The sequence below is a fragment of the Syngnathoides biaculeatus genome, chromosome 10 (genome assembly GCF_019802595.1).
Source record: "Syngnathoides biaculeatus isolate LvHL_M chromosome 10, ASM1980259v1, whole genome shotgun sequence".
Classification (NCBI taxonomy): Eukaryota; Metazoa; Chordata; class Actinopteri; order Syngnathiformes; family Syngnathidae; genus Syngnathoides; species Syngnathoides biaculeatus.
In genome coordinates, this window is record NC_084649.1 from 4,025,030 (window position 1) to 4,046,222 (window position 21,193).

The window sequence follows — 21,193 nt, forward strand, 5'->3', positions numbered from 1 at the left end:
TGCAGTCCTGAAATGATTCTTTAAGGATCCTCTTCTACTCTGTTGTCAATTCCATATTGATGTAGTCCAGGTCTTCAAAACGGATCCCCTTGATCACCCACTTGAGCGTATGAAAAACGGAAAATCTCATGGAGCCAGGTCAGATAAGTAAAGAGGTTGCTCCTGTGTGATTATGTCTTTGTCATCGAGGAACTGTCAGATGTTCAGGGCATTGTAAGCAGGTGCATTTTTATGATGAACCAGCCACACTTCGTCTTGCTGCAATGCTTACCACCTCTCACTCAATGATTATTAACAAAGCAAATGTAGCAGGATCTCTTATTAGGTGTACTGGTTGATCGCCTGTCTAACACTGAAAGGGAAAATAGTTTGCAGTTTAGGTTTTAACTATTATTTACAACTATATGACCCCACCCTGTTTCAAATGCTCCACCATTATTCCAGTCCCCCAAAAACTGCAATCTCAGGTCTGAATGATAACAGGCCTATCACCCTGACATCTGAGGTCATGAAATCTTTTGAACCCCTCGTGCTGGACCACCTCAAGAGTGTTACTGACCCCCTGCTGAACCTCCTGCTGTTTCCCTACCGAGCAAATAGGTCTGCAGATGAGGCTGTACTTTATCCTATAACACCTCAACGGTGCAGGAACCGATGCCAGGATCCTGTTCGTGGATATCAGCTCTGCATTGTTATTCCCAAACTCCTGTCCTCCAACCTGCTCCAAGTCAGCATCTCGCCTGCTATAGTAATCTCTCCACGCTGCACTATTTGAATATCTGTTCTTGACCAATACTGGCTACTCATGTGTCTGAGAAGCATCTGCAAAATTTGCGGATCGACTTTGTCCCAGATTATCACACTACCCGTCACTTTGAACTGCATCAATTTCTTGAAGTCTCTGTGCCATTAACACAATGGTCATTGCTTTGGACTATTGTTCTATAAGTCATTTCAAACTGCTTGAATTGCTAGGGGACAATTGTCAAGAAAATAAATGGTACCAGCATTACCACATTACAGGTAAGCTTTTAATGCTCAGTTGTTGTTTTTTTATTTCTTTATGCCTCAAAAGTATTCTCCATCAATTGACTGTCTGTTGTCATACCATCTACAGCTACAGGAGACAAATTCCTTGTAGGTTTTTAACATAATTGGCAAATAAGGAAGATTCTGATTTTGATCATTGAACTGTTTTTCACACCCGTCCTGGAACATTTGCGCTAAACTTTGTATACCTATTTTCCAATATATTGTCCTGAGCCAAAAACCAAATCAACATGTTTCTTAAATATGGTCTTTGCATGGAATGATGCTGAAGTACGGCTCGGTCTTTCCCGGGTAGAAAAAGCTTTATTCTGCACGCCTTGTTTACAGGACTTGTCCAAACTAACCATCACAGATGTACATCGTCCTCATCTAAAGCACCAAGTAGAAATTTAGAGGACAGATTCAAGGTGTATGCCTCTTCTTATTTCTTTGGATATGAAAATGTAATTTAATATTCTTCCTAGCATTATCCATCTATCCATTTCCTGAGCCACTTATCCTCACAAGTGTCGTGGGAGTTCTGGAGCCAATCTCAGCTATCATCGGGCAGGAGGCAGGGTACACCCTCAAGTGGTTGCCAGCCACTCGCGAGGCACGTGGAGACAGACAACATTCGCATTCACTATCACACCTAGAGGCAATTTAGAGTCTCCAATTATTGCATATTTTTTACATGGGATTAAACCAGAGTGTTCGGCGAAAACCCACGCAGGCAGGGGGAGAACATGCAAACTCCACATAGGTGGGATCGGGATTTGAACCCCAGTCCTCAGAATTGTGAGGCCAACACCCTAAAAGGTCGCTGCACCTGGCTGCCCTTCCTCACATTGTTTTTCATAAATATTAGTTATCAATACCTTCATATGTTGTTTGAGCAGAAAATATAAATATTTTTTTCCTAGACTTTTGTTTGTCTGTTTGGCATTATTAATTAGTGTGAAATAAAGCAGACATGGGAAATGTACACACTTTCTCCTTAAAAAAAAATCTGTAAGTACTGTAGTTTATTCCCATCTTGCCTTAATAGAAGCAAATGTTGTCAAATTCTTGTTATCCAAATGTACTTAATTTTTAGTTCCAGATGTCAGCTTAACAGTTTATTGCTTTTTTTAATTGACTGTTTTCTGTTGGTTCCCAGGAAAGCAGGTTCTGGGACAGTGCATTGCACATAATCATGACTGGATTAAACATCCCAGGGAAAGCTGTCATAGTTTAAAACGGCATTGAATTTGGATGGCGATGTGCACATTGGAACACAACAATATTCATAGTATTGTTTGTCTCGCTCAAAACTTTTCAGCTTGTACCAGTTTTCCTGACATAGTCATACATTATTTTACATATTAAAATAATGGAGATACTCTGGCCTCTAAGATTTTTAATTTTTTAGTCAAATAGCTTTTTATAGTGTTTAAAATCCAGTAAGAATCCAGTAAGAACCTGTTAGTCTATATCATAATATAACTTGTGTTATTATTAGGTGTCCCAGCACAAGCAATTGAAGCCTATAATGTGTCTATCGAACTTAATGGGTCAATGAGCACAATATAACATACATGTCAGTTAACTGGTTAAGGGAAGGCCAAGCCCACAAACAAATCCCGTAGGGGACCTGTCAGGTTTAAAAAGCTTGACTCTCTATTAAAAGAAGGCGAATAGACAAGGCTTCAAGTTTTACTAACTGCAAGGCGAGCAACAGGACTTCTCCCTGCTTCCAACCAACTCCAACTCGTGTCCCCCTGCAGCTTCTTTTTATTCACATAAATCACATGATGAGTGTATGTGTGTGTGTGTGTGTGTGTGTGTGTGTGTGTGTGGTGTGTGTGTGTGTGTGTGTGTGTGTGTGACTGTCTGATTGATGACATCTGTTTTCAAGACAATGAATTCAAAGGTAGAAGTTAGGTGGTGATGTGGAAACCAACTATAGTATGTACAAAATGAGAACATTTGAATGATTTCTTTAACAGGACCCATCTAAGGGGACTCCACCCACTCACCAGAACCTTGGGCGGTACCCTAAATCAAATGAAAGTTGGTCATGGGCACTTGACTTCTGCCCCTAATAAAATCAAACGCCCCGCCAAGTGTGCCTCAACCACCGTCAACATTACAACATTAAAAATCTGCAGAAGAAAGGCATAGTTGGTCAGAAAGCAGGCCGGCATGCTGGAACACCTGGCCAAATGTCCTCCTCGGCCGACACTGGCCTCCCCCCACTGACAGGTGTATGATGCATTAAAACTGGAGGACCAGAAGGGCAGAGATGTGAAGCAACCATACTGCAGATCAGCACAGATGTGCCCGTACCCGACCTGGCATCTGCATCATTATGCCTCTTGCCAGTCCCATTGGGGACCCTGAATGAGTTCTGAGTGTGCCTCGTGTACATAATGGACCGGTAGAAAGTGTATCACTGCTATATCGCATGGGACTATCTCTTCTCTGTCCAGATTTTACATTTCCATTGTACCAGTTGACCACGATCTGACGCAAAGCTTCTCCCTATGAGGAAAAGATACATTATCTATTTCTGTCCGCATTTGTTTTTCTAAATAATTTATGTCAGCTTTCAATCCATCATTGACAGAAAATACTCCCTTTAAATATAATTTTTGACATTTTTTTAAACGTATCATAAAACACTTCCAGCCATTAATATTCTGAGCTGATTATCCTCACAAGTGTCACGGGAGTGCTGGAGCCAATCCCAGCGGTCATTGGGCTGTAGGCAAGGTACACCCTGACCAGGATGCCAGTCAATCGCAGACACAATCACACCCAAAGGCAATTTTGAGTTTCAAATGAATGCATGTTTTTTGGATGTGGGAGGAAACTAGAATTCCTGGACAAAACCCAAGCAGGCACAGGGAAAACATGCAAACTCCACACAGGCGGGGCTTTGAACCCTGGTCCTCAAAACTGTAAGGCCAATGCTCTACAGCTGCTCCACTGTGCCACCGCATAATGGATAGTGTGAGTAATAAAACTGAGCAGTGTGTGTGTGAAGTAAGAGGCTTGACTCCTGCAGGTCAAGCTCGACCAGCTGGTCGACCATCGAGAGAAGTGGGGCAGCCCCTTCCCTCCCTACAGCTAAGTACTGCAACCACCAACCATCTCCCTGCAACCAGAATGGGACCTGAAGTAAGGCTGTCCAAGGTAGGAGGTGCCAACCCTCTATCTTAGTGCCCAAGTCAGCTGGGGACCCAACACAACCGAGCAAGTGAGGCCAATTACCATGGCAGAGCTCACCGGAGAGAGCGAAGAGGAGGACCCAGACCTGGAATGCAACATCAGATCCCCCACCCCGCCCCACCCAGAGACCCAGACAAAGCCCAAAGAGCTGGGTAGTAGATCTTCAGTGCGAGTTGATCTGTTTTCAGCGGGCTGCTGGCGTGGTCACAGAGGGATCCACTCGCTTGCATGACGAAACGATCGGAAAGTTCCGTCGATGAAATCTTCGAGTGGCTCCACAATGGTATCTGGGCATGAGGAGGGATTGGAAAAACTTAATAAATAATAATCAGCCCTGCAAAATGGAAGAAACGGATAAGGAGGAAATTAAGTCTCAGGGTTACAAATTTGATTTTGCAGTGTAGCCGCCAAACTTGGTCTGGAAAATCTTACTGTTTTACTCAGAGCTTGTCAGACCTTCATCTGTAGCTGTAGATTTTTTTTCACCGAAGATGCTTTTGTTTCATGCCAGTGGTTAATTGGTACTAATCAAGGGGTTAATCAGACAACTTGACATCTCTATGTACATGTTGGAAATGTGGTAATATTTTATACATAAACAGAATCTGCAATGGCTATTTCATTGGTGACACATCAAGGCCAGCAAGTCTAGTTTATTTCTATAGCCCCTAATCACAAGTCTTTCAAAGGGCTTCACAGGCTCACAGTTGGCAATGATTGGCAAGATCCCCGAATGTAACCCACCCAATCAGGCAAGAAAAACTCATAACTCAATTTGGGTAGAAAAGAAACCTTGAAGTTACCACAAATGGTGGGGTACGGCATGGGGGAGGGGGTCCAATATTGATGAGGCTGCAATTGATGTCACTTGGGCAACATTTATCATGTAGTCTGGTACTGTACTGTTAATTAAGATGACAAAAGAGTCCATTTAAAGAGATGAAGCGCCACAGATAAATGGTTTCAGTAAAGTGGTTCTGACACACGACCTGACACAGTCGGCAGCAATTGTCGACAACATGTTCAGCAAAGTGGTCCACCCAATGTTGTCCCGTTTGGTAGGTGCAGAATCTATACAGCAACAGCCTCAGATTGGGTCATCCCCACCTCACCCCCTCTCAAAGCAGGAGAGTAGGGCGGGGGAGATCAGACAAGTGGCATTCATACAGGCCTACATGTACTGTCCTTTAAATACTAAACTGTAAAAACTATTTTTACCGTTGAGAGTTAAAGATTTCTTCTGCGGTACCAGCTCTGATAACTGCAGATAGGACATTCCAAGTACTGGAGCCCGAATCAAAAATGTTCTGCAGCCTAACTACTTCTTTCTGGCTTCTGGAGTCACCCAAAAACATATGTGTTGCAAGCCTAGTTTTTGGGATGGAACATACAGTTCAATTAATTCAGCTAAACCATGGTATATTTTATGAGTAAGGAACGAAATCTTAAAATTGGATCCCAAGGGGACCAGGAGCTAATGCCAAGTGGCCAGGATCAAAGTAATATGATTAACATTTCTCATTCCTGTCAAAAATCTTGCTGCAGCATTTTTTTTTTACTAACTGCAGGCTTTTAATATTAGAAATGTGAAGACCAGAAAGTAGTATGCCAACATAGTCAAGGTGAGACATGACATAAATGCATGAACTATGTTCGCCACGTCAAGAGGAACACTTTCTCTGCTGTCCTAAACACTATCAGAAGCATTGGTCTACATTTACATCCAAAGTTCCAACATTTGTTCAGTGAAACTTTATTAATTCACTCCCATCAGTCGATTATGTTTACAGTCATAGCGGTTCTTTTGGCTGAACTGCTTTCACGATATATATTAAATGTTTGGGCTCCAGTCGGATTTCAGCCACTACATGCTGCCATGTCAGTCTACAGTCATCTTCTGAAGGCCATCACAAACACTCATGCTGGCTGATTTAACAGGGATGTTTCATTAACCAATTAGATTTCAAATTCACCTCTCAGGGCCACCTACCTAGCCCTAGCATTTCTCTGTCCTCTCGTTGGTTGGTCAGGGCAAAAAACTTTTCGAGCCAAGTTCAACCAACAGAACTTACTGCATCTGTAGCAATCTACACGTTAATGCACCTAGGCACCAAAAACCACTCGTCAATCATGTGTTTCAACACTTTTTAGTCACATGAGAAATTGGTGGATTAAAAAAATGTATTTCTCTTTTGTTGACAAGCCCAGATGATTTCAATCTAGAGCAAAAATTTTAAAATTTACTTCACGATTCCAATACTTTTGTGTCAAAATTATGCCTATTTGTGATTTCCATCAGAACCAGTATCTATTGGGGTCTGTCTCTTACTTTGAATCATTTATTCTATAATGAAATATTGTGGAATGAGATGGCATTTAAAAAAAAAACCAGACTACTCTGATAATGACTTAGATTGACGTCAGTAGCGGGGGAGTCAGGTTGAAGTGTCACGTACACAAAGTTAAGTGATTACTCGTAATCACACGCTGCCCTCATTTTTATTGCGTATGTGAAACCCAGCATCTTCTTTCAGTATGAAATAAACAAAACTTGGTGTTCCCCCGTATACTGTAATGATGTCTTTTATAGTGGTGAGTTTTATTGGTATTTTGGGCATATTTGTTGACAAAGAGGACTTCTACCTTGTTAAGTATCTTGTGGGATGATTTTTTTTTTCCTTATGCCAGTTTAACCACAAAGCATCCTGTTTCTTTCTCGTGACTTTAATAATGACGACACAAGTTTTGTCAGTACCATTGAATCACTACAGTAGTCTGAATTCATGTCTGGAGTAGTCAATTGTAAAAGTTACACACATATATACACATGCTATTGGGTATTTATCAAAATTCCATAATGCTCATCAAGTAAACATTTTCATGTCTACTTTTTTTTTTACAATATCTGCAGAATTGAAAGTGGAAAGCATCATGTAATATTAAAATACTTTAAAATAGTGTTGACACCATAAAATTCCCGAGATATATCTTTTTTTTCGTTTCGAAATACAATTTGGAATGCTCTAGGATATTGTGTGTATAAACCCCTTTGTAACCACTGGGCTACAGAGGCTTTATTCACGTCCTGGAAATGAAGCCTGTGTATGGCATTTCCCTTTTTCTTTCACAATGAGTGTGTGCTAATCGTTGTTTTAGTATTATGGGATTCCCCTTCACCGGTTTGTTGTGTGGATACACATAGTTGTTTAAAATTAAAGCTGTCCAACATTACCAACTAGATCAGTGTATTTTCTTGATGGATTTTCCATTTCTACATGTGAAATAATTTGGGTTACTAGCAGGTATTCTGTTGTTGATTGTCAGTCATGACATGAAAAAATAAAAGTGCCATTATTGAGTGATGAAGATAAATATCTGACATACTCTGTTGCACTACTCTAAAAATCTGAATAAATTGGGTCATTTTATACATTGTCAGAAGAACAGGGATCTTTGTTTAAAAGTTGGAGTGAAGAAAATGTCAATGCAGAAAAATGATTGGGTGCTCAGCTAAAATGTTCTTACACTGAATGGAAGAAAATGGAAAAGAATTTCAGTCGTCTTCATTGAATAACAGTGGCACATCAAGAGATGTTATACTATCATGTTGACCTTTCATCCATTTTCCGTACAACTTGTCCTCCCTTGGGTTGTGGGGTCTGGTGGAGCCAGTCCCGGCTATGTGTGGGCAAAAAGCGGGGTACACCCTGAACCAGTCGCCGGACACATACGCACAAGCAACCATTCGCACTCAAATTCACAACTATGGGCAATTTAGAGTCTTCTAGTACCCTACCATGCATGTTTTGGGAATGTGGAAGGAAGCTGGAGTAACTGGAGAAAACCGACCCAAGCACGCGGAGAGCATGCAAACTACATAGTTGGAGCCAGGATTTGAACGGCGGTCCTCAGAACTGTGAAATGTCCTAACCTGTCATTCACCATGCCGTCACTTATTTTGACCTTATTTATTGCAAATCAGGACTCATGGATCGCGTTACTGTATATCATGTCGTGGTGTCTTATACAGAAAGTTCCCCCTAATTTTTTTTCTTGGGGTGAGACTAATTTTGTCTGTGGAAATGGAAGCTTTTCTGTTTGTTTGTTCTCTTTGACATATTTTTAGCTATAATCACATTTGTGTTATCCATGTTTCAGTTGTGCCCCATATCTCCAAATGAGCCATGTCATGAGGACATTTTTCAGTAGCTGCACCCTTCTGTGCGTTAGTTATAATGGTCTTGTGGCAGTGACATGGTTGTGTGGGAAAAATGTGTTAAGGGTGAAGGATTGACCTCTTCACATGACTCCTGGCTAATTTGGGGGTAGGTTCAGACAGCATAGTTATACGTCCAATGGCATGTGGTGGTCAAGTCAGCCAAAGAGATAAAATAGAATTGTGAAAGAATTCACCCAAGTTGGCCTTTTTACTGTGAAGTGTTAAGGAGTGTAGTCCATGTGTCACAAACCCTTTTTTTCTTCTTGAGACCTGAATAATAAGAATGGCTACTAGTTTGATACACAATCCTGAAATGTCAATTTTGCTTACATTTTTTGCAATTATAACCATCCATCCATTTTTTTTTTTTTTTTTTTTTAATTATTTTTTTTTTTTTTCTCTTCCTCACAAGGGTCGCGGGAATGCTGGAACCTATCCCAGCTGTCAACGGGGAGGAGGCAGGGTACACCCTGAACTGGTTGCCAGCCAGTTGCAGGGCACATGGAAAACAACTGCACTCACAATCACACCTTTTTAGTGTCCAATTAATGTTGCATGTTTTGGGGATGTGGGAGGAAACTGGAGTGCACAGAGAAAACCCACGCCGAGTCCACACAGGGAGGGCTGGGATCGAATCGTCCCCAGAACTGTGAGGCCAACTCCTTACAGCTACTCCACTGTGCTGGCCCCATAACAATAACTTAGCCATATTTGACACTTTGGTGGCAATTGCTGTAGTTCTGATTCTGCAAAGGTTGAGTCAAGGCAGCTTTACTTTTTTTTTTTATATACAGTTGGCTCGATTTGTCCTTGGTGGATGACTATGTCCTGGATGACAGCGAATATACACAGACACGTACTGTATACTGTTGTTCCAAAATAGTAATTGCCATAATTTTGTGAAAGCTCTTGAAACTCCAGCTCCACACTTCCAAAATGTCTTGTGTCCTCTATTCTTGTCTGCAAAATAAGAGCTGTCACAACCCAAAACCATTAGAAAGTCCTCAAACTTGACTTTAAGTATCTTCATTCTTTAAATGTTCTCTTCTGTGCTGGTTGATATGCTGAAACTGTTTGAGATGAATTTAATCACTACTTCATCTGTTCGTACATATTTATTACTGAATGTGTTTGCTTTAGCATATTCTGCAAGCAAGCCCGCAGAGGAAAATCATGCAAAATTAATCTGATATACAGTATGCGTGCCATTATGACGGACATGAGGTGGCTAATTTCTGTTCACCAGGATCACAACTTGGACTGGTTTCCCCGGATGAGGGCCATGTCATTGGTCAGCAGTGATGCAGATGGGGAGCAGAATGAAATCCGAAGCCTCCAGGAAAAGCTGGAGTCCACCATTAAACTGGTGTCCAACCTCTCTGGCCAGCTGACAGAGCTCAAGGAACAGGTTGGTTGGCCTTCATTACAATGAGCACTGCCAAAAAATAGGGAGTAAATTATGCGCCGTCTCCCTAAAAACATTTGTAATGGCCTATGGATGCCACGATATGTATGCAAAGAAATACTTATATCTAAATGAAATATCCTGTAGATGCCACCAAATTTTGCCAAACATTACTGCTTTGGCCTGAACACAAAAATGGCAAATAAAGGGGAAAAAAATCTGTAAATGGGCAAATTCATAAATGCCAACTTGTGAACATGTGGTGCTTTAATATATTTCTCTGTGATGTCTCTGATTTCATGATGTGGAGAATAAGAACATGTTTTTGGTCTAAATTTGGACATCGGTCACTTGACATACAAGTTTATTAAATAGAATTACTTATTTATTCACACCCTTTGTCTTCAACTCAGTGTTGCTTACAGTACTTGTCGTGACTGCATTTTACATAATTTACCAATCGCTGGTATTGTAATTCAAACTGCCATTCCGTTGTTTGAGGCATGTAAACAAGATTATGCGTTGTATGTTGCACAATTTTTTTGCAGTCTTGCTTTTCTAGTGAACAGAATTGTACAATGCTTTACACTTGAAATGAGAACCATATGTGGGGAAGTGAATGTCATGGAGACCTTTTGACCCAGACAGGGGGAAATGATGGTGTTGCTGAACACTTGTGATGTGGGGGGCTGATTTTAATTTAAACAATTATATCCCCACCCCCAAAAATTATTTATATTGTTTTCCAATCCCGAATCTTCCAATTTACAAGTGCAAAAGACAAGAGTTGAGAGTAAGTCAATTATTAATTGAATTGGTGTTTACCAACAAATCATATTTCTCCTAAAGGGCACAAGACCACTTTCTTTTAACTTTTGATACACCATTGTGGCCCATGGTTTATGTGACTTGGCTTTATGTTTCACTGACCATACTCCCACAACATTTCAAATAGACTTCACACAATCAGGATTTTTCGAACTCAGATGCGTCAGGCACCTCATCTGGCTCCTCTCGATGCAGAGGAGCAGCAGCTCAACTCTGAACCCCTCCCGGATGACCAAGCTTCTCACCCTATCTCCAAGGGAAAACTCCGACATGCTATGGAAGAAACACATTTCAGCTTCTTGTATCTTGTTCTTTCGGTTGTGACCCACATCTCGTGACCATAGGTGAGGCTAGGAATGTAGATCGACCAGTAAATTGAGTAGTACGCCTTTCGACTTCGCTCCTTCTGTAACACAACGGACCGACACAAAGTCCGCAACACTGCAGATGCTGCACCAATGCTCCAATTTCAAAACCCTTTTCATTAGTAAAGACGTCCCGGTTTTTGAAGTATTGACATGAAATTCTGAGAATATCTGATTTGATGTTTTTTAAGTTAGCAAAATTAGTTCTAATGCTCATTTAGAACAAAGGGGCAATGTGAATTAGAAAAATGAAAGCCAAAGCATCAGTTAGTCAGTGAAACATACGAGTGTCAAAATGTTGGGCCACGACTAGCTTTTGTGTCAAGGTGCAAATAATCTAGCACATAGTTGACTCTAACAGAAAGTGTGTGGTACGACTGTGTGGTTTTCACTTCTAGTGTTGCATATTTGCGCATTTTGTGTCAGAACACAAATGCACTATACATGATAGTAGGGTACAGTAAAGATTGATTTACCCTAGAGTTCAGAATTTGTACTATTGCAGAGGACACTTATTTCAACAGTTTGTTTGTTTGTTTTCCCTATGCATCTACTTTGTCCTCTTCTAGATGACCGAACAAAGGAAGCAAAAGCAGCGGATTGGTCTACTGGGACACCCACAGCACATGAATGTGAACCCCCAGCAGCCTGCGTAGGCCCACTAGACAGAACCTGAAGCGCCTCAGCATGAGCCTTATTGTCAGGACGGAGCAGTTCTTGCTTCCAGTGTGAGTACACTAACTTGGAACTTCGACGGAAACTGTAATGTAGTTGTCGTCATGATATGGTTTATAGCTCTACTGTGTACAGATACCACTCAGAACATTGATACTCTTCCACCCCGTTCTGTTAGTGCCAAATGTTTTTGATGTAATACTGCAACTGGGTTTAGTTATGTGTGTCATTTACTGGTCACAATCTCTAAATGGAGAGGATGAATTGGTCCAGTTTCCTCACCCTTCATTTTAAATCACTTATCTATTTTAGACAGAACAACCAGTATTATTTTGTTCTCCTTTGTATTTTGTTCAATGTTTAGACTCAAATATGCAATTGCGTGTGGATTTGAGTTCCATAAAATCTCATTTCACTGTGTTAATCTTATTAACTCTTACTGGATAAAATAGGGACTTGATTTTGATTTTACCTGCACAGTATATTTAATAAGATGACCTCCTCAAGTTTTCTTTTTCATTATTTATTTAAGTGAAGTGCCCTGCACTCAATAAGAATCTGTTGCACAAACTTGCTATATCATATGTAATAGTTTTCCTTCACCTATGTAAACCTAAGCGTCATTCTCAGTAATTACTATCTATTGTTATTTCTCTCAGTACAAACTGTAGACACTGAATGATCAGTCAAGTATACTGTACCTGTGTTACATAATTTAAGAGTCACTCACCCTCTGACGATTTCTGGAAAGTTTAAGTCATTCTTAGTGAAACGATTATAATTCAGCATTTCTTCTCTGTCGCTTTGTGACTGTTCTTGTTCTCAAACTAGTTGTGCTTGCACTTTAATTGTCACATCCAGCTCACATGTGACCCTGATAGGGATAAGCTATAGAGAAGATAGACGCTGTCATATGTCTTCATACCATTGTTGTATTTTTTTTTACTGTTTGTGTAGTTTATTGCTTGCCTTTGCACTTGTATAGACAAGAAAAGCTGTTACTTTATAAAATTGTTAGAAATAATAAATAAAGATCATGTTCATTTGTATATTACAGTATAACTATGTATTAAAATGAATCTAATTATCTTTTATTTTGCATTATGTTGTCTTATTTTTAGATATAAACGAAATGGTGATATACAGATGAGTTGTTTCACAATGATTGCCATTTCTTAAACCTGCATACAAAATCATACATTAGCCTCTCCACATTGAAAATGAAGAAATTAGATTTTTTTTTGTCATCTTCTAACATCTTCAAGATGTGGTTACTGTTTTTAATTAATTCAAATGACCTAACTGTTACTTAATGGTATTAAATACCACATTTGAACAAACACACCAGTTTACAGGTGGTGGATAATAGGTAAAACATCAATTATGGTTAATAAATTAAAGGTGATAGATTTTGTGATACTGAGTTTTTCATGAATTCTGGTGTACCTGATCATCCAACAAGTCTAAAATTTTCTTATCTGCTTATGTTACTGATAAATGTACGTATGGCTGATTTACACATTTTACATGGACACCACAATTTGTAAATGAGGGTCAGCACAGGAAATTGTGTGTACTTCTGCCTCTCTGATTAAAAATGTTTTTATTGTCCTTATGGGCACTCGCTTTTTATCCACATGTTGCTTAGCTGTTCTTCTCCAAGTCTGCCGGCAAGGTGACGAAAGCCATTGTGCAACCCTGAAGCGAAGATGGCCAAACGCTAGCCCGAATGCACACACTTGCTGGCAAGATCCAGTCCACTGTTATGCATTCATGTGTTATGTTGGGGAGGAACTCATTACATTTAACTAGATTGTGTGATTTCATTACACAATGAATGTGATTTCATCTATTACATTATGGGTTCAAAATGTGTAATGAAATTACAGTTGCTTTGGTGAATGTCCATGACTGTAATTTTAAGATTTGAAAAGTAGCTGCAAAATGTCAGATTTTTCATTTTAATTTTTTTTTTCATATCACTTCCTCTTCCTAAAGTTGATGTTTTCAATTGTCTGTCTCTGGTCATTTGCTGTTTTACTGTAGTTTTAAACATGACATATTTTTACAGATATGAACTCGTAAATCCCTATTTTGATTCCGATTTTTGTAAAAACATGTAAACCCTATATTTAAACAATAAAAAATGCATATATTTTAAGCAACTTACATGTTTACCATTTTACCTTTTTGGTCGTGGTGTGATCGCATCGGTTCTCCATTTCTTCGATTATATGTGGCCTTTGCGTTGTAATGCTAGTCACTTCTTTAGTAACACTAGCTACCCTTTATTACATTTTTATTCTTTAGTATTGTAAAAATAGTCAATTTGGCCATATGATACTACAGTGAAGAAAATAAGTATTTGAACACCCTGCTATATTGCAAGTTCTCCCACTCAGAAATCATGGAGGGGTCTGAAATTTTCATCGTAGGTGCATGTGAACTGTGAACTGTTTGGGGTGAACAGGTGTCTTTTTGCAGCTAACAACCTCACACAGATGCATCTGACTCAGGATAATACATGGAGTGTAGGTGGACTTTTAAAGTCGGACTAACAGGTCTTTGAGGGTCAGAATTCTAGCTGATAGACAGGTGTTCAAATACGTATTTGCAGCTGTATCACACAGATGAATCGTTAAAAAATCATACATTGTGATTTCTGGATTTTTCTCTTTAGATTATCTCTCTCACAGCGGACATACACCTACGATGAAAATTTCAGACCCCTCCATGATTTCTAAGTAGGAGAAATTGCAATATAGCAGGGTGTTCAAATACTTATTTTCGTCACTGTAGTTAGCAAGCGCCGTAACAAACACACACCCTATTTTCTCCTTCCTTAAATCCACTGTGGTTTGCACAACTTTCCATTTTCTTTTGCTGCTGGTAGCACTGCTGCCCATGTCAAAGAAGGTACTAGGAGAATTTTTAAAAAATACAAATCTTGAGACCGTGCTCATACTATTACTACCGGCTTGCACCCCCGTGTGCGTTCGGCATCGCTCAGCTTGACCGGCTACCCATTCCACATGGCTTCAGCTTTGCTCAGGTGTTTGGTCTCTGAGAATTGGGTAAAACTCTGAGGCATTTTTTGTGGCCCTAGTCCAATTTGTGCAAACCCATATCGGTCGAGCTCCGAGGCACCACTGAAAATAGCGGGGGACTTGCGCAAGAAAGTATTGTGTAGATCCCAGCCTTGTGATGTTACGGGGCTATGTATTAGCCCCGCCCACAACAGCCATTTCTAAACTATTCAACACTATATTGTTATAAGACTTCATGTTTTCAGCACTTATGTTCAAACATATTGAAAGTATTTTGAGACAAAAAAAACTATCTGCTTAAATCCTCTTTTAGAGAGTGCCTTTAAATCAAAATTTACCAGGTCTAAAATGAAATAAATGTGTTAATTGAAGAATGAATGACGACCATCCAACAGCAAACGGTGCTCGTCGTCTTGTGACGTCCTGACCCCGGGGTAGCAACATTGTTTTGCTCGCTCGCACTTGGGAGGCAACGTGACACGCTCATCGGGACCAGCGGATCCAGTTTCAGTTATCCTATTCATGACAGCAAGCATAAAACACTGCAAACTAAAGCATGCTGCCAAACCCTTAATGTTTGGCAGCCACACAACCACTTGGAACCTGGCCATGATTGTCAAAAAAAACATGTTTACCATCTCTTAATCTTGAAATGTAATGTGCTATATTCAACTGAAATTATTTTTTCCCCAAAATAAAGTTACAAGATTGACAAAATCTTAGTTGAAACAATGTAACAAAAACAAAAAAACTTGATTATAAAGCAGCAGTTAATAGTGAATAATAAATGTAGTTATGCTGTAATTACTCATGAAAAAGAAAGATCAGGAAATAATTACAAACATCACACAATTGAAAACATTTGTGTAACTTATTTTACATTGTTTTCCAGTGGTTAACTTTGAACAATCTTTTCACCTTGTGATGGATTATTATATTGTATTTTAAAGTCGACCTACATTTTATAGGTTCAGACTTTATGTGCTATGCGTGCGACTGCAATGGACAATAAAGGCCGGTTTTTTTTTTTTTTTTTTTTTTTTATTGTTTTGTTTCATTTCTTTTCATGTCTGCTGCTCTACATTGCCTTGATAATAAGGATCGGGGCGGAGAGCAGAAGGTTTGCACAGTGTGTCCCAAGAACCGGAGCGTGGTTGTACACGGGACTCTACTCCCGTGGGTGGCAATCGGCTTGCACGCAGGCCGACTGCAGCAGTAGGCTGCGTGCGTGTGTGTGCGCGAGTGCACGCACAGGAAGCAACAGCGGGGGGTTTGGGTAGTGTGGTGTTGGGACTTGAAAGCGCCGTCCAACACGTGAGGCTCATGTGATGGACTTCACAGTCGCGCAGTGTGTAGGGAGCCTGCAGTCACAGGACTTGTTCCGCACGTAGGCATCGAGCCACCCGCCCATTCCTGGCTGCAGACGAGCAGAAGGGTGACGAGCACTCAAGGAGGTGGCCGCAACTTGAAGCTCCCAGGAGAGGAGGGACTGAATTCGGACGTCATTTTTTTCCCCTCCGCTGTGGATCTTTTTCTTTTGGTGGCGTTTTCGGGTTTGTATTTGAGCGACATGGAGGGAATTACGAGGACGCCGCCGCCGCCATGTGTGCCCAAACGGCCGTCGCTGGATATCGCTGACATGCAGGGGTGAGGATTATGTAACATTCTGTTATACAACTCAGTCACATTTTATCCAGAATTTTGATGATAACAAAAATGAACTTTTCACCAAAGGATGGGCTTTCCGATTTACGTGTATAAATCACGGAGGGGGGTGAAACGCGGGGACGACACCAGGGTAATTTTCAAGTTCATACATGTCATTTCATGCACTTTTTTCCCTTCTTCTTCGTTAATGAAAAGTCAAGAAAATGCGTCACTTATACCTGCAGGAGACCTACAAGTTGCCTCATCGACTAATCGAAAAGAAAAGACGAGACAGAATCAACGAATGCATTGCCCAGCTCAAAGATTTGCTCCCAGAGCACCTCAAGCTTACTGTGAGTCTTTATCTGAATTAATTGCATGTCTGCGAGGCAAACGCACACCGCGTGGCCTGTTATAAGTTAATAAAAGAATTACAATTAAAAAAAAATCTTTTATATCGTGAAGCTTTAAAGTTTTTGTATGCGTTTTATATCTATATATAAATATAAATATAGATATATTTAAAACGTTTCATATAGATATATATAATTTTGTTTTTTTTTTTTTCTTCAGGCGTCATGTCTGAGTGGATTGCATTGCATGACTTCCTGAGCGTTTGAGGCTTGTCCTCTGTTTGGCTGCAGAATGTGTTACATAAGAAAGATCAACATTCTTATCGAAGGTCTTCCTGTTTTTAGACGCTGGGTCATTTGGAGAAAGCGGTGGTGCTGGAACTCACTCTGAAGCACGTGAACGCCTTGAACAGCCTGCTGGAGCAGCAGCAGCAGCAGATCTTGGAGCTGCAAAAGGGCCTCCAAATAAGTACGTCCAGCGCACACGGAACGCCTGTAAATTGCAGCTGATATGTTTCATGTACACTGAATATAAGTAATATAAGAGAAAGAAGACACAAACACATTTTAAAACCTATTTTTAAATGTAACAGCTGTTGAACTCTTCCTTGCACAGTTCTTACAAATAAAAACCAAATGCTTGTGTCGAGCTGTTTGTTACGGTTCTCATAAAGTATAAAAATACAAGAAAGAGAATTGAACACCAAACCAGAAAATTTTGTCTAATGATGCCAAGGACACCATAACACAAATTAGCACCGATTTTACACTGATTTTTTTTTTTTTTTTACCCTTTCAACCTACAAGTTTAACAAATTGGGCAGCCATGCATACAAACAGTATATACAATACTCACAGGTAAATATTATCTCTGCTTGGAATATCAAACTTTAAGATGAGAACACGCGTTACACTTAAGTTTCATCCACTTCTTGATGGTAAGTACAGCGCATCTCTTTCAGTAGACCTCAGCTTTGTGTGCCTTGTTGAAGCACAACAAAAGGCTCACAACTGTACATTTTTACTTGCATGTATACTGTAAAAACGTCCCCAAAGAAGATTCTATAGCCGAGTTGCGAATCTCATCTGGGATTGACATTATTGCAAACTGCTCCTGGTTTGATACATACAAAAAAGATACATTGGAGGGAGGGTCGATATTTAATTGAAACATGAATATTGTTTTACACGTGACTGGGTGGTAAAGTGATGACATGTTCCCCTCTTCTCATCAAAACTATTATGTTAGTGTCAGACATTTTACTCGTGCAACCAATGCAAGCCTTGTTGTAAATGTTGTTCCTTCTGATATTGGCCCAGGTGACCACGGCAGTGACGGCCCAGAGGTCAGCGAGCAGATGTTCCGTTCGGGTTTCCACTTGTGCGCCAAAGAGGTCCTCCACTATTTGGCTCGCCGAGACACCAGCCAAGACCTGATGCCGTCCCATGTCATCAGCCACATCCACAAGGTCGCTTCTGAAGTACTGCAACGTCAAAGCGACGCGCTCGTCAGCGAGTCGGTCTTGCATAGTTCGGAGAAATTGAAGAAACCTGCAGAGCAGCCCCCCAGAGCCACTGATGGGCCGTCCAAGAACTGCGTTCCCGTCATTCAAAGGACTTGCCCAGGCGGGATGGGGGAGCAGAGCGGCAGCGACACAGACACTGACAGTGGCTACGGGGGGGAACACGAGAAACGTGACCCTAAAGCCCGGCGCTCAGGTGGCCACGGGAAGGAGGGGGAGCTCCAGGCCACAAGGTCTGAGCAGACCGCTGATGGCGTCAAGCACGAGGGGGGCGAGCCTCAGGCCAAGAAGTCTCGGTCTGATTCCTCTGAGGATAAAAGCCTCTCCGGTCCTCCAGCCGGAGCCGCCGGCAGCTACGTGGGTTTCTCCCCCAACCAGCAGCCAGTTTGCCTCCCTTTCTATTTCATTCCCCCTGCGGCTGCAGCAGCGGCGGCGTATCTGCCCATGCTGGACAAGTGTTGGTATCCCGGGGGCATGCCAGTCATGTACCCTGGCATGAGTTTACCCCCAGAGACCCTCTCCCCACCTCTGGTGATGTCCCAGAGGGCGGGGTCGCCAGTTTCCCGCCAGAGCCCCATGGACTCCCCTGTACTTGACAAACCTTTAAAACAGGTCTCCCCATTAAACTTGGATACTAAAGAGTAACAGAGTCATTGTGTAACAGGAAATCTTCATGGAAAAGGGGGTAAACAAAACAAATACAGCTGATGGCCATTGAGAGGTGCTGAACTTGTAAACTGCAAACCCCCTTCTATCATCTGCTCCTCTACGTGGATTTTCAAGGGTCATGCCCACCGGTTGCATGACTTTGAAACACTGTGAACCTGTGGGAATGAGTCTGGAAGAGGAGCAGAAACCCTATTCTCTGCACTCTGTGTCGAATGTCAAAGGTGAATCCAGAATGTAAGGGACATAAACTCCCACCCCAGAAAAAAAGTATGTACGATTTCGACCTATTTGCACACACATACACACCAGTCTATAATGAATGTAAGGATTCAACTAAAGCCCCTTGTATTATACATGCTGCTTGGGCTCCTCCGATCTGCTGTAGAGCAACAGATCTACTGATCTTATGTTTTTGTCTCAGAACTGCAACTACACATCATTTATTCGTTGTTTAAATCTGTTTTATTTTTTTTTTTGCCAAATTCCTTTTTTTTGTGTTGACCACAAGATATCACTCATCCTTCAGTTAGCTTGGCAGATAAACATGAACGTTTTTCAAGAATTCAGGGCGTTGTCACTGTACGAGGTGTGTCACTCATGATCTGTGAAAGTCAGCATTTATGCTTTCAGATTTCCTTTTGACACGCGACTTCGGTGAGCATCTACATTAATCTCCTGTCGAATTGTGTTGTTGTTTTTTTTGTTGTTGTTGATATACTACTCTTCACATTTCTATTTTTGATACGTGACCGAATGAGTGTATTTGTGTCGCTGTCCGAGGAAGGTTCATGGTCGTCGTGTGCTGTACGCCAAACGTTGTTCATAGCTTTTGTTTTCATCCCCACATTTGTGTTTCGCCCACAAAGTCACGATGAAGCCCAGCCTGATCTTTGTTGCCTTTGACTTATTTTGTGCAGACACACTGGCAATGTTTATTTAGTTTTTTTTAATGTGTTTTTCTTTAAATGTTGTGTCTGTGGCAAAGCGTGAATGTAAAATTGAAACAAAGTAATTTTTTTATAGAAAGAGGTACTTGGGATTTTTATTTTTAATTATAACGAGCTTGTCGGTCGGAATTTTACAAAGTTTTATTGATATATACTCAGATATAAAAAAGCCTCCCCCCCCAACCCTGTGGAATCCACTGCCTGTTAGTGTACAAGTTGTGGTCGGCCATCTTGACAGCTCTCCAGAGCAACTCATGCTTACGTAACAATTACATAACCAATAAAGGAGTCAAGCGGCTGTAAATCAGTATCTTGTCTTAGATTACAAGCTGTAAACATATCAAATTCTGAAACATCTCAAAGGAACGATGTGTCGAGTAATTGGCAGAAATGCACGGTCAATCTTGCAGTTTGCACTCTTGGTTTAACCTTTTTATTTTCTTCAGTAGAAGGTGAAACATGACATGAGTGCAATGAAAATAAAAAACTGATGCAGCAATGGATGCTATGGATTATCAACACGAGGTAAATTTAGATTTTATGGAAATAGAAATATTTGAATATCATTTCCATTTACGGACTGAAGGTTGTTTTGTAAACGTCACTTGTCTATAGTTGATTTGAATGACTATGAACCAACTCGTCCATTATTGAATGTTTTAACGGATTCTGCCCCTCAAAAAAAGAGCGTATAGGAACAGTGTTCTTTTGACTTTGCACATTTTTTTAAATGTTGATATAAAGAAAAATGGGATGAGGAGCTGATGATGTCAGTTGTTGAAGCAATGGTGTGGCGTATAATGAAACTTCAACTTTGTTCTGTTTTGAAACACACATAAGTGGAATATTACCAACTTGATATCAGCTTTGACTCAATTTTGTTTTGACCACAAAAATAGGAAGACAAGCGCCATCTAGTGGGAAACTAGCGCACATCTGCTCACAGGTCCATACCAACACGGATCAGATCGACAAGACGTGTGCATCGTATCGTTTGCGTCACTTCTCAAAAGTTGCTAAAGGTTTCCAGGCCAATTTTAAAACTATCTGCATTTGTTGCTTCGCGCTTTTTTATTGCTTATATTGTATTATGAATTAATAAATAATAACGCTAACAATAAAAACAACTTTGCTTGGTATCATCCCCCCAAAGTTTTTTTACAACCCTAAACAACACATTTGTTTTTAGCTCACGTTTTGTTATATCTACATATATATATTTTATTTATTAACTTCATTTCCACAAAGTATAGGTACAACTGGAGTGGCAATT

The 21,193-nt window shown here is 40.6% G+C and overlaps 2 protein-coding genes across 18 annotated transcripts in view; both read left to right on the forward strand.

The window, feature by feature from the left end:
• The window catches only part of itpr1b (inositol 1,4,5-trisphosphate receptor, type 1b), a 135,008-nt gene extending 122,185 nt beyond the window's left edge, over positions 1 to 12,823 (forward strand). For all 17 annotated transcript variants that reach the window (XM_061831424.1, XM_061831426.1, XM_061831428.1 and 14 more), the window contains 2 exons: positions 9,708 to 9,869; positions 11,629 to 12,823. In XM_061831424.1, the coding sequence (XP_061687408.1) occupies positions 9,708 to 9,869; positions 11,629 to 11,715 (249 nt within the window). In that variant the 3' untranslated portion in view covers positions 11,716 to 12,823. The remainder of the gene's footprint in view (positions 1 to 9,707; positions 9,870 to 11,628) is intronic.
• A 3,157-nt stretch (positions 12,824 to 15,980) lies between these two features.
• bhlhe40 (basic helix-loop-helix family, member e40) lies at positions 15,981 to 21,045 on the forward strand. The gene is made up of 5 exons (XM_061833636.1): positions 15,981 to 16,428; positions 16,516 to 16,579; positions 16,674 to 16,781; positions 17,127 to 17,250; positions 18,102 to 21,045. The coding sequence occupies exons 1-5, from the start codon at positions 16,352 to 16,354 to the stop codon at positions 18,947 to 18,949; spliced, it is 1,221 nt and encodes a 406-aa protein (XP_061689620.1). The 5' UTR covers positions 15,981 to 16,351; the 3' UTR covers positions 18,950 to 21,045.
• Positions 21,046 to 21,193: the final 148 nt, after the last annotated feature.

Excerpts from the sequence above, each read along its gene's own strand:
- bhlhe40 (XM_061833636.1), top strand. The coding sequence starts at position 16,352 with ATGGAGGGAATTACGAGGACGCCGCCGCCGCCATGTGTGCCCAAACGG. Across the intron at positions 16,580-16,673 it reads AACGCGGGGACGACACCAGG|GAGACCTACAAGTTGCCTCA; the intron begins GTAATTTTCAAG and ends TTATACCTGCAG. Across the intron at positions 17,251-18,101 it reads GCAAAAGGGCCTCCAAATAA|GTGACCACGGCAGTGACGGC; the intron begins GTACGTCCAGCG and ends ATATTGGCCCAG.